The sequence below is a fragment of the Schistocerca serialis genome, chromosome 2 (genome assembly GCF_023864345.2).
Source record: "Schistocerca serialis cubense isolate TAMUIC-IGC-003099 chromosome 2, iqSchSeri2.2, whole genome shotgun sequence".
NCBI classification, from domain to species: Eukaryota; Metazoa; Arthropoda; class Insecta; order Orthoptera; family Acrididae; genus Schistocerca; species Schistocerca serialis.
The window spans coordinates 1,146,525,872-1,146,540,270 of record NC_064639.1 but is presented as its reverse complement, the minus strand read 5'-3'; the positions used below and the strand labels follow the sequence as shown (position 1 = coordinate 1,146,540,270).

Here is a 14,399-nt window from a genome sequence, read left to right as displayed (position 1 = left end):
CTTTTGGAGGAAAGGTTCATGACTGTGTTTCGGGTCTGTTTATGTTCTGGATTCTGTATTGTGGTGTGAGGGAGTTTTTGAGGGTGGGGTAAATGGGATACGTGTGTGAGGCAGTGTTTGTCAGCTATAACAGGATGTGGGAGAGGTTTGGAAGTTTTTGTAGAGATAGCCGAAGACAGGCATAGGAAATGAACTGGGTGGAGACTTTTTTGAGGGGGCATTATGGATGCTCCTCTAGTACCTGGAGGGCAAGAGTTTCCGTGTGTAATATGGGTTCCAGGAATTTGGGATTGCACAGCAGGAGAATGTTACGGATGGAGAGGAGGTATTGCAAGGAGGTTTGGATCTGAAAGACTTGGTTGTGCAGGACTGTGTTGGTGAGAATTATGGACTGGTGGAATCTGAACAGATGGGGGTCACTGTGGAAGGAGGGATTGCAGCAGGAGGTGGATAATTTGAAGGTAAGACCATTTGGGGGGGGGGGGATTACATGAGCAAAGCAATAACACAGTACTTAACAGTATGGGTGACTGGGTTCTGGCTAGCCTCCTTTCCATCCTACCACTCCCCTCACTCCTACTTCTTAAATTCCATACACCCAACCACCCAGGATGTCCTATTGTGGCCATTTATCGTGCCCCACTGAGAGAATCTCTGCTCTTGTAGGGCAACACCTTCAACCTCTTCCCCGAACCCAACTCTTCTATATAAAAGATACCAACCATTTCCTCCACTGACTCTCCCACGGTTCCTGTCCCTTTACCACATGGTGCCCTGCTCGTCACTGCTGATGCCACCTCCCTTACATCCGTAATGCTCATGGCCATACCACTATTGAACACTACCTTTCCCAATGCCTGATTCCAAAGCTACAACCTACTTCCTAGTCACGATAACAACTATATATTTACCCACAGTTACTTCTCCTTTAAAGACATCATTTACAATAAAATCTGGGGTACAGCTATAGGCATCTGGATGGCTCTGTCGTATGCCAACCTATTCATGGGCCATCTACAAGACTCCTCCTAAAGCCACAGAGGAGCATTCCCCTCATGACTTAGTAGCACCCAGGACCAGAGCAACTGAATCACATTCTTCACAAGGGTTTCAACTACCTCTCACTGTGTCCTGAAATGAGGACTGTCCAGTCAACTATCTTTCCCATCATCCCACCCCCCCCCCCCCCCTCCCCATCTCACCCATAGTGGCATTCTGCCACCCACCAAACCTATACAATATCCTCATCCATCCTCACACACCCCTGCTCCCAGACCCCTTTCCTCATGGCTAATATCCCTATAATAGACCTAGATGCAAGACCTGTCCCATACATCCTCCCACCACCACCTGCATTCTATATCGGCATGACAACCAACATGCAGTCAGTTTACTTGAATGGCCACCAACAAACTGTGGCCAATAACAGCTGGATCACCCAACACGATTTACTGCATTTTAATGAATGCTTCACAGCCTGTGTCATCTGTATCCTTCCCACCAACACCAATTTTTCTGAACTGTGCAGGTGGGAACTTTCCCAGCAATTTATCCTATATTCCCATAACCATTCTCCCCTCAACCCTCATTAGTCCTTATCCACCTAGCCTCTTCCCTGTCCCCATTCCTGCACTAGACAGTCCTCTATCCCACCAACACGCCCACAGTCTTTTCACTTCTCTCCTTTTCTGCCCCCCCCCTTCTCCCCCCCCCCTCCCCTGTCTGCCCACCATCTAACCTCCCAACTGCACTAGTTGCCCTACCCTCTCTCCACCTCATCCCTGTATGCTCCCATAAGCAGCACTTTACTGTCCCTCCCCTCCCCCCCCCCTGCTATCCCTCCCCCCCCCCCTGCCTCAGCCTCCTCCTTACCCCCAACACCCAATTGCTTTTCCCATAATGCACTCCTGCTTGCCATATGGCCTCTGCAGTCAGAGACTGTGGTCAGGTGTGTGTGTGTGTGTGTGTGTGTGTGTGTGTGTGTGTGTGTGTGTGTGTGTGTGTGTGGTCTATTTCTGATGAAGGCCTTTTTGGCGAAAAGTTTACTTGTACTTGCTGACAGTCTTGTTTTTGTGCCTATCTGCGACTCAGCACTGCCGCTGTATGGTGAGTGGCTACTATCCTTTTCATAACACTGTCATTATTCCGCCCTGGGTTTTCCATTGTTTTATATTAATAAAAGATTTTAAAGATGGCAAAACATAAAAACAAAGAATATAATAAACTTAAAAAATTAAAATAAAAGAGTTACAAGTAAAGTATTTGGCCAATGCTAAGGTGCTACAGTAAAAAAAACAACAAAAAAAACAACGCAATATAATAGACAAATGATAAGCCCACCCTCAAAGAATGAAACCTACTTGAGGACCTTACAGATGTATTTCATCCATTTTAGAATATTAATGAGAGAGACTATCATTTGTACAAGGTGGTCAGAAACAGTCTCAAAATCTTGCAAGGGTGTTGCAAGCATAGATGGTACTGAGAAATAATTGTTAAGAAAAACATTTGGTACATTGTGATGTTTCTGAGTTAATTAGCATTGACGTTATCCATCCGGCCACTCTGCATGCAAATTCAAGCAGCCTACCAGATACAGACTGCGTCAATTGTTCTCAGAGCATACATGATAGCACACAAGACTGCTCAGCCTTTGGCTCGGGTTCGATCTTTACGGTAGTCCCATCCAATTTTTGTTCAGTTTTAGGAAATCAAATTAAGAGCATGTTTGGTGACATCATCTCTGACAGGCCACTTGAATCTTTACACGCAATTGTCTGATTGGGTACTTCAGTACTAATAAACTCAGAAATAGGGCAATGTATCATTTTTTTCCTTCTTCCTGCTCATCACAACCCACCCTGTAACACCCTTATAAACTTTACAGGCTGTTTCTGATCACCATGTATATGAAAAAGGACATTGCAAAGCATGATACAGAAAAAAAGCAAACATCTGAGAATGACCAAAGGTGATCAGTTGATAAAATTTGAGAATTCTTTATAACAAACTTCAAACATGTATACACTCAACAAGATTGTGATGGATGGGCGAGAACCATTTTAGTTCAACAACCATGTTAGAAAGTCGCTACAAAAGCAGAGCGCTTCATCACCAATTTAAAATAATGGAATCAAAACAGAGGATGACAAAGAGTATGAAATAAAGATTCAGTCTTCCAATTTGATTCACTAAGGATAATAACACAGTTTATAATTTCAATCACTGCATGAATATCAAAATGACACTCACTGATATAAGTGATTTGTGGAATATAAAGTCAACCGAACCACTAGAAGAAAGCCAATTGGATCTTACAGCATACTTGGATAATCCTACGTAAATTATGCATAGGAATTTGCTCCTCTTATTACAGTAAAGGGTCATTGGCCAGATGCAAATGACTGTCAGTAAAGTCCTATACTGCTGACATCAATCTGCTGTAAAACTATTTGAGCACTTTTATGCTCACGTATTGCAACCTGTTTTGGTAACCAAAAGTATCCTCTACAGAAATCAACAAGAACTCTGCAGACTAAATTGTGATTTGTTTGAAGCACCCAAAGGAAATGTAATTCAGCCCTGAAACAGGCAACTTCCAAAATCTTCATTTTTTACTTATCACGGAGAATTAGTCATAAGTCTCTGTCCTTTAACACCTAAGATTAACAGAAGAAATAGAGTGTGTGTGTGTGTGTATATATATATAAATGTTTATGTCATCATCGATTTTTTTTATTCAGAATCAGGTACCAGAGCAGGGTAAGAACTGCATCATAAACACACTTCAGCAAAGTTGGCAAGCAGTGATCTGGTTAATTCTCTGGCAATCAATGCAAAAATGCCATGAGCCATTTTTATTTATCCCTGTGAAGACCATGGGGGAGGACCAAGGACATTCTGATGGTTTTCACCCACCCTATATGAGTGATGACTGTTCTCTCTCTCTCTCTCTCTCTCTCCCCCTCCTTGTTTTTGGGGGGGTGGCGGGGTGGGAGGTGGGGGAGGGTAATAATCACTGATGCTGATATGGTGTTTCATGGTATTTCTTACTGGGTCTTTTGGTCCGTTTTGTCTACTCCAGCCCTGAATACACACAAAAATTTACAGGTAAATGGTAAAATTTGCTGGTGATGTTCCTCGGTCAAGTGAGGAACTATTGGTAGCTAGATAATAGATTCCTTCAGTGAAGAGTTGGTAATGGTAGTACAGCATGGTACCCCATTGTCAGCATTGATATGACCATTCTGAACAGTTTCAGGTGCCCCTATGCACATAAATCTTAGGGATGCATTGGGGCTGCAGACTACTGATCAGAACGCATCTTGTTGGTGGTGATGATGAGATAAGTATATCTTCGATGACAGTTATTTCCTACACCATTCATTGCTGTCAGGACTACAATGTGGAGCTCCAATCTTTCACAGTTTCCAACAGTTGTTCCTACAACATGGGTTCCTGCTGAGTGGATATATTTTTCATTTGCAGCTGCCTTTGAACATCGAGGCATAATCTTCTTCTGCTGGCTCATGTTAATAACACTCATAAAGGCAAAACTACAATCACACTGAATTGATATAATACTATGTTATTTTTGAGTAAAGGTCATTAATACAAAAATGGTCTCTACTATTGCTTTTTTCTGTTTTAATCATTTCTTAATGACTGACAGATGAATCTGCTTAAGTATGACAGTCTAGGGATAGAAATAAGCAGGACTATGAATGATTTGAGGTGATCAGAGTGAGACAGTAGGCCTACTGTATGTATACGATAATTAATTTCAATTTCAAGAATCACAAGAGGAGGAGGTACACTTGGAAAAGGCCAGGTAATACGGGAAGATTTTAGTTAGATTACATCATGGTCAGACAGAGATTCTAAACTCAGATACTGGATTGTAAGGCATACCCAGGAGCAGGTATAGATTCAGATCACAATATAGTAGTGATGAAGAGTAGGCCGAAGTTGAAGAAATTAGTCAGGAAGAATCAGTATGCAAGGAAGTGGGATACGGAAGTACTAAGGAATGATGAGATACACTTATAGATGCAACAGTGTGGAAAGCTCAGCAGGCAGTACAGTTGAAGAGGAATGGACACCTTTCAAAAGGGCCATTGGAGGTGTTGGAAAGAAAAACATAGGAACTAAGAAGGTAAATGCAAAGAAACTGTGGGCAACAGAGGAAGTACTTCAGTTGGTTGATGAAAGAAGGAAGTACAAAAATGTTCCAGGAAACTCAGGAATATAGAAATAAAAGTTGCTGAGGAATGAAATAAATAGGAAGTACAGGGAAGCTAAGACGAAATGGCTGCAGGAAAAATGTGAAGAAATCGAAAAAGAAATGATTGTTGGAAGGACAGACTCAGCATACCTGAATGTCCACACAACATTCGGTGACATTAAAAGCAAGGGTGGTAACATTAAGAGAGCAATGGGAATTCCACTGTTACATGTGAGGATAGAGCGGATAGGTGGAAAGAATACACTGAAAGCCTCAATGAGGGGGCGAAGATATGTCTGATGTGATGAAAGAAGAAACAGGAGTTGATTTAAAGGAGATAGGGGATCCAGTAGTAAAATCAGAATTTAAAAGCTCTATGAAGGACTTCAGATCAATTAAAGCAGAAGAGTTAGATAACATTCCATCACAATTTCTAATATCACTAGGCAAAATGAGCGTACCTGGCCAAGAGAAGTCTACTAGTATCAAACATGGGCCTTAATTTGAGGAAGGAATTTCTGACAATGTAGATCTGGAGTACAGCACTGTATGTTGGTGAAACATGGACTTTGGGGAAACCAGAAAAGACAAGAATCAAAGCATTTGAGATGTGGTGCTACAGACGAATGTTGTAAATTATGTGGACTGATAAGGTAAGGAATGAGGAGGTTCTGCGCAGAATTGGAGAGGAAAGGAATATGTGGAAAACACTGATACGGTGAAGGGACTGGATGATAGGACTTCTGTTAAGACATGAGGGAATGATTTCCATGGTACTATAGGGAGCTGTAGAGGGCAAAAACTGTAGAGAAGACAGAGATTGGAATACATCCAAAAAACAATTGAGGATGTAGGTTGCAAGTGCTACCCTGAGATGAAGAGGTTGGCACAGGAGAGGAATTCGTGGCAGGCCATATCAAACCAGTCAGAAAAGTGGTGAACCAAAAAGAAAGAAAAAAAAAAAGTATATGATGATTAGACATAGCCTCATTAAATACACTCCTGGAAATTGAAATAAGAACACCGTGAATCCATTGTCCCAGGAAGGGGAAACTTTATTGACACATTCCTGGGGTCAGATACATCACATGATCACACTGACAGAACCACAGGCACATAGCCACAGGCAACAGAGCATGCACAATGTCGGCACTAGTACAGTGTATACCCACCTTTCGCAGCAATGCAGGCTGCTATTCTCCCATGGAGACGATCGTAGAGATGCTGGATGTAGTCCTGTGGAACGGCTTGCCATGCCATTTCCACCTGGCGCCTCAGTTGGACCAGCGTTCGTGCTGGACGTGCAGACCGCGTGAGACGACGCTTCATCCAGTCCCAAACATGCTCAATAGGGGACAGATCCGGAGATCTTGCTAGCCAGGGTAGTTGACTTACACCTTCTAGAGCACGTTGGGTGGCACGGGATACATGCGGACGTGCATTGTCCTGTTGGAACAGCAAGTTCCCTTGCCGGTCTAGGAATGGTAGAACGATGGGTTCGATGACGGTTTGGATGTACCGTGCACTATTCAGTGTCCCCTCGACGATCACCAGTGGTGTACGGCCAGTGTAGGAGATCGCTCCCCACACCATGATGCCGGGTGTTGGCCCTGTGTGCCTCGGTCGTATGCAGTCCTGATTGTGGCTCTGACCTGCACGGCGCCAAACACGCATACGACCATCATTGGCACCAAGGCAGAAGCGACTCTCATCGCTGAAGACGACACGTCTCCATTCGTCCCTCCATTCACGCCCGTCACGACACCACTGGAGGCGGGCTGCTTGATGTTGGGGCGTGAGCGGAAGACGGCCTAACGGTGTGCGGGACCGTAGCCCAGCTTCATGGAGACGGTTGCGAATGGTCCTCGCCGATACCCCAGGAGCAACAGTGTCCCTAATTTGCTGGGAAGTGGCGGTGCGGTCCCCTACGGCACTGCGTAGGATCCTACGGTCTTGGCGTGCATCCGTGCGTCGCTGCGGTCCGGTCCCAGGTCGACGAGCACGTGCACCTTCCGCCGACCACTGGCGACAACATCGATGTACTGTGGAGACCTCACGCCCCACCTGTTGAGCAATTCGGCGGTACGTCCACCCGGCCTCCCGCATGCCCACTATACGCCCTCGCTCAAAGTCCGTCAACTGCACATACGGTTCACGTCCACGCTGTCGTGGCATGCTACCAGTGTTAAAGACTCCGATGGAGCTCCGTATGCCACGGCAAACTGGCTGACACTGACGGCGGCGGTGCACAAATGCTGCGCAGCTAGCGTCATTCGACGGCCAACACCGCGGTTCCTGGTGTGTCCGCTGTGCCGTGCGTGTGATCATTGCTTGTACAGCCCTCTCGCAGTGTCCGGAGCAAGTATGGTGGGTCTGACACACCGGTGTCAATGTGTTCTGTTTTCCATTTCCAGGAGTGTATGTTATCTCACTGGGGCATTAGCTATTTATTGTTGTAAATACATTTTAAAAACTTGGTCTCACCATCCTTCCCCAGAACACCAGTCTTTCAGCAGAAGAAAGGACAGCCATTCACAACCTCAAAACAAATTCTGAGCTAGGCTAATCATCCTTCCTGCAGAAAAAGGTTCCACCACTGTTATCGCAGTGACCAACTGACAGAAAGCCTCTACCAATCATCTGACATCTCTACCTGTAAAATCTGCCGGAGTGATATCATCCCAGATGTCCAACATAACATCTATCTCTGCTTAAACCCTCATGTACTTCACAGAAGTTCTCCCTTGAATCCACTTCCCTCCTCACAACTATGACATCCCGCATACCCACCCTCTTCATGCCAACCCAAATCCACAAACCCAACAAGCCTGGACACTCCACTATAGCTGGTTACTATGCTCCCATTGAAAGAATTTCAGCCATCATTGACCAACACTTCCAACCAAATGCCCCTAATCCAGCCTCCCATGTGAAGCACGCCAAACATTTCCTTCACCGACTCTCCACTATCCCCATCCCTTCACCTCCTGGATCCACAATCATCACTTCCTTACACACCAAAATCCCTTATGCCCATGGTCTTACCACTATTGAACACTACCTTTCCCAGTGTCCTTCAGAGTCCAAACCCACTACCAGTGCCTCATTTCTCACACACCTTACTAACTTTATCCTAACTCACAACCACAGCTCCTTTGAAGGGAAGGTATACAAACAAATCCATGGCACAGCTGTGGGCACCTGCATGGCACCCTCCTATGCCAACTGTTTATGGACCATCCAGAGGAGACCTTCCTAGCCTCCCAAAACGCAGACTCCTTGTCTGATTCAGGTTCACTGATGGTGTCTTCATGATCTGGACTCAGGGTGAAGTCCCCTGTCCTCGTTCTTTTACAACTTCAACACCTCTCCTATATACTTCACCTGGTCTTCCTCAACCCAGTGTGCCGCATTCGTGGATGTTGACCTCCTCCTGCCTGATGGCTCCATCCACACCTCTGTCCACATTAAACCCACAAACCACCAACAGTACTTGCATTATGACAGCTATCATCCCTTCACACCAAAAAATCCCTCTCATGCAGCCTCGCCATCTGGGGACAGTGTATCTGCAGTGACAAGAACTCACTTGCCCAATATGCTGGGGGTCTCACGAAGGCCTTCACAGACAGGCACTGTCCCCCAGACCTAATCTGCAAACAGATATCCCATTTTATTTCTCCACACACCCCTAATTCTCCGGCACCAACCCCAAGAACCAGCTACAAAGGAGTTCCCCCTTTGTCATCCCCCCGGACTGGAATACCTGAATCACATCCTTACATCCTTCATCAGGGCTTTGACTACCTAACATCATGCCCTGAAATGAGGGACATCCTACCCAACATTCTTCCCACTCTCCTAAGTGGCGTTCCATCAACCGCTCTACCTCCACAACGTTGCAGTCCACACCCTATGTCACTCCCAATCCCAACCCCTTACCATAGGGGTCATATCCCAGTGGAATACCCAGGTGGAAGACCTGTTCAATCCACCCACCCAGCATCTGTGAAAGCAGCCATGTCATGTACCATCTCTGCTCGACTCATTGTACCTAGCTACTTATATTGGTATCATTACCAACCACTTGTCTGCCAGGATGAATGGCAACTACCAAGTTGTGTCCAAGAGCAAAGTAGGCCACACTGTGGCACAACATACAGCTGAACATATGTGCAAAATTTTAATGGCTGGTTCATAAAAAGCACCATTTCAATCCTCCATTCCAACACTAGCTTTTTTGAACTGTGTAGTTGGGAGTTACCCTTACAACACATTCTCCACTTCTGAAATTATCCCAGCCTCAACCTATGGTAACCTACTGTTCCCACACCATTCACCCAACAGTTTCTACCTTATTATCTCCTCCCTATTCTCGTCCCCTCACCCAGTTTGTGTGCTGCTCTCTGCCAACGCACCTGCCCACCTTTCACCTTTCCCACTACCATCATTTTCTGCTTCCCCCCCTCCCCATACCACAGTCTCCCGACACTGCACTTGATGGCAGTCTAGTCCCTGCATGCTCTGTCAGACAGCATTCTTTTCTCATCCCGTCTGTATCTTGCTATCCCTTCTCCCTGCATACTGCTGCTTCTGCTCTATGTGTCAGTTGGATTCCGGTCTGAGTTGCTGGAGGTGGCAGTCAAGTGTGTGTAAGGTGTGCTTACTTGTGTGAATGTGAATGGTGTGTGTGTGTGTGTGTGTGTGTGTGTGTGTGTTTCCTTTTCTGAAGAAGGCTTTGGCTGAGAGCTAACTATGTAACTATAATTTAGTTGTGCCTGTTTACAACTCAATGTGTCATCTTTACAGTGAGTTGCACTCTATCTTTTCATTATACTGTTAAAAAAAGACACTTCTGTTTCTGTTAAAACATTTTTCTGTATTGTATGCCATGCTACATAACTGCCCATAGCATTGTGCAATATGAACACACTAAAAACACAATTTTAAAAATATCAACAATAAAACAGCAATATTCAGAGGAAAAATGCTCCCAGGTAATAACAACAGTAAACAACTATCAGTTCATAACTTTGGATATAGTTACAACACTAGTTACCTACAGTAGAGATAAATGAAGGATACTTTCTGTGAAAACACATTCAATATTTGGATGTGTGGACTTTACAATGGATTATGTTTGTCAACTACAAAGAGAATTTCAAAGAATTTAAGAAATAGTTTTCTCCCTGATAAGATTTCAAACTCTTTAGTTTCTACTTGCACTGTAAGCTACATTACAAGCACTTCCTTAATTGGAAAGAACCAAGTCTCTGTCTCTTACTGAACAGTGGTTGCTTTTGTGATAAAGCGTCAATACTTAAGTGTCAGTTATGACTGAGGATTAGGCCCAACTTATAATGTAATAATAATTAATCAGTTATACAGAAACTATAATTTCCTAAAACGAATACAAATGATGGGATACAGTAGACACATCAGTTAATATGAACTTCAATGAGGAAAGTATATTTTATTCCCTCAGTTTTCTCTTTTTTCTTTGTCCACTTATTTGTATTTACTATTCTCAGTTTTACATTGATTTCAGAGTCACATGGCTTCATCTTTGAGTTCCTTACAAGGATAACTCAACAGATCAGCATCCACTACAATGCATTACACCCAGTTAAAGAGTGGAAGAAAACTGTTTTATGAAGTAATTTACAACAACAACAAACAACTTCTCATGACAGAATTTGTAATCAAATGTTTCCTTTGTTTGAATGACAGTTTTCTTAGAGTCTCCATCAGGAAATGATTTATGAAGCAGATGTGGATTGATTTCCATATACTTGTAAAGTGTAAGCATTTGGATACGAAACCACACGGTGTAAAACTGAAGACAGTAGACCTACATACAGATAAGAGGAGGCAGAAAAATGGGAAAAAGAGCATAAAATTGAATAACCAATTTTTATGGAACAAAAGCAGGACAAAAGTTAAGTACTGGAGCACACTTGTATTTGTCAAGTGAACATAAACATTAGGCTCTAGTGTCAGTCAATCTGATACCACAACCAGATTTCACATTCATTGGTTTCACCAACTCACAATCAAACTGTAACTTTTCAACCTAACCTAGACCTCGGGCCACACTAAAGATCAGTCTGTCACCACAACCAACATTTCACAGATGGTCTGATATATAAATTTAGCCCAGTAGAAGTTCTAACCAAGGTAACCAGTAGAAAACTTCACCCAAGGAATGAAACAGGTAACTACTAAATTCAGATTTGAAAAAATCTTCTTTCATGTGAAAGTTTTCATAGATATATTGTTCTTAAATGACAAATATGTTGATTACCCTGCAGATCTTTTGGATGGTGGATGGCTAGCCACACGGTGATAAAATTGTTAAAACTCTTTTTGACGGAGTCCCATACACAAACAGAGAAGTAATACCTATAACACACTTAAAAGACATTCAGTCAGTTATACCTTTAATTTCTAGTGATCCACAGACTCGATAAAATAATAAGAAATTCCAGTGTGAAGAATTGTGTCTGATGTTTTCTCTATATCCTTCTAACTTAAATAATAGTTATTTGTAATTTATTTGCCCAGGGATATTTCACAATGCTACAGGATTGCACAGAGGAACACAATGGAAAAATGGATGTAACATCATCAGATATATGACCATTAAACCTTTATGTATAATCAGGAGACGACAGTACTGTAACTGATGCACTCTGAATAATATAGAACTTTCTTTACTGGGTATGGCACTAATGGAGTGATACACTACTGCCTTCTTCCAATTTGATGTAAGCAGTTCAAACTGGTCACTAACTGGGAGAAGCTGGACTGTAATGTAGGCCTAATATGAAATCTGAATCAGTGGATGACTATGCTGTTTTATCACACACAAACAAATCAAATAGCTAGATCAAAGAATGAATAACTATGAGAAAAAATATGTCAGCTTTCGAAGATTGAATTTCTAAAATGACACTTGACTGATGGCACATGTGAGAAAATGAAATACAATACTGTTGCTCGATTAAAAGTGTGTTAACATGTCAGAGATGTTTCTCATCATAATTTCGATGAATTATTGTTAAATGTAAACCAGTTCGCATGAAAGAAACAAAGCATGAAATAATGATATACCTTGTACTATGATAATATGATTTCTGACAGAACAGTTATACTAGATCAGTAGTCCCCTTTGTTCAGATAAAGGAAATTGGTGGGCCAAAGTAGTAACATTTTATATAAATGATAGTATTTGCTGTACTAGCCGCAAGATAACTAAATAATGGAATGAGTTCGTAATGTATTTTAATTATGTGAGTTAAGTATGGGGGGGGGGGGGGGGGCGGTAATTGCATACATATATTTTCTTTATTTCTTTGGGCTTCTTGGTTAAACGTTATATGTTTACGTTATAAGTGAAGTAAACAAATATATACCGGTATTTGTGTTTTTTTTTAAAATTAATGCTCTGTATGTGTGTCATGCCCAATAAATGATGACAATGTTTTATACGCACCGATCTTCTAAGTATCCTCCTTGCATATCGTGACACACTAGCGTTCGTGGCACACTGTTTCGCATGCATCGTGGTTGTGGTCGTAGAACAGTTTCATGACATTTCTGTGTCCCACTTGCACAATAGTCAGTTACACCAGAAAATGAGCGCACATAACCAGACCACTCCGTGTTGTAGTTTTTCCATGACAGAACTTGCTCTAGTTTGTCCAGCGGTTCACAAATAACTTCCAAGTTTTCTGTCATTGCCGAAATATTCAACAAGCTTTTGCGAAGAACAATACGTCGTGGTTAACTACTAACTTGATTGAACCAAATGACGCAATGGTATGTCGAAACACTTAATCGTTTACTTGGATAAAACCGCCTCACACCGCACTTCTCCCAACACATTGCGTAGCGTCGTGTTTACGCGTCACAAAGAACTGATTCGGCATGGGTGCCAATCTCCCCATTGTGCTATGCATGAAAACATTAACTTTATTCACTGTCGCGTGTCAATATATTACCTTATAAACTAGCATTAAGATGAAATCAAGACTGAATTTGCTCATGTACGTAATTGCAATTCTGTAAGCGTGAAAAATATAGCTGAGAAATGCTAATTAGACTTTTCACAGAGCCGTGCAATTATTGCAGCGTAGATAGTGGTAGACCTGCAATATATTTCCAAACTCTATGAAACAGCTGATCTTCACATGTATATTAAGGCGGTTGATTTAAAATTTGTTTCGAAAGTGCTCGTTGTCTTCATCTGCCTTAAATTAAAATAAAGTGTGTCCATACTAATTTTAGGAAGACAGTTATTCAGTGGTGAATTATAACGTCGAGAGTTTCAGCATAATATGAGATTATGATTGCGATCCATTAAAAACCCAGGAAAACACAAGGAAATTCCACAAAAGACGTTGTACGTGTTACTACCACGAAGAGAGGGGAAGAGGATTAGATCAGTGTGCGTTTTGCAGGGGGGGGGATGGGGGGGATTTCCCCCCCCCTCCACTCCCCCTCCCTCTGGATCAGACCATCCCCTCCACTGGTTTTAGTTTATGCATCCCAAGCTGGGATGTTTATTTCCCACGCAATGGAGTAAAACTTTATACATAATTTAAATTTGTGAAGCCGAACACTGAAAGTTTTTAATACAGTCTTACTATTAATACTATTAATATGTTTGCTTATTAATTTTGAAAAAGTGTTATGTAGTAGTTAAGCATTTCAAAACATTTAGAACTAAATCATCATTATCATTGTTGCTTTCGTCTAAGGTGCGTCATCAGTTTACTTGCGAGCTTGTGAGGGAAGTAGTGTGGCAGTCATACCGCAGCAGTCGTACTGCAGAGTTGGGTGAGCTGGGGGCTGAAATTCCCATCCCGGGCCCTGACACAGGGTGGTGACCCGGTACCTGTGCGAACATTTACTGTTAGGCCACCTTTTGGCAACGGTATGGCGCAGACTAACGCGCCTGGGACGAAAGCACAAAGTAGTGCGAAGTCAGCTGCAATTATTTTTTTTTTTTTTTTTTTGACATTGTTGAATTAGAAAGTGGGACAGGAGAATGCATTTTCAGCACACTGATAGTAGCTCTTGAAAAGTATGGCATTACAAATGATGTACTAAAAAACCACCTTGTAGGTATCGCAACAGATGGTGCCTCAACAATGCTTGTAGCTTACAAAGA

The 14,399-nt window shown here is 42.7% G+C and overlaps 1 protein-coding gene across 2 annotated transcripts in view; it reads right to left on the bottom strand.

Moving 5' to 3' along the window:
- The window catches only part of LOC126458608 (cytosolic endo-beta-N-acetylglucosaminidase), a 126,263-nt gene extending 113,139 nt beyond the window's left edge, over window positions 1–13,124 (bottom strand). For both annotated transcript variants that reach the window (XM_050095766.1, XM_050095768.1), the window contains exon 1: window positions 12,720–13,124. In XM_050095766.1, the coding sequence (XP_049951723.1) occupies window positions 12,720–12,964 (245 nt within the window). In that variant the 5' untranslated portion in view covers window positions 12,965–13,124. The remainder of the gene's footprint in view (window positions 1–12,719) is intronic.
- Window positions 13,125–14,399: the final 1,275 nt, after the last annotated feature.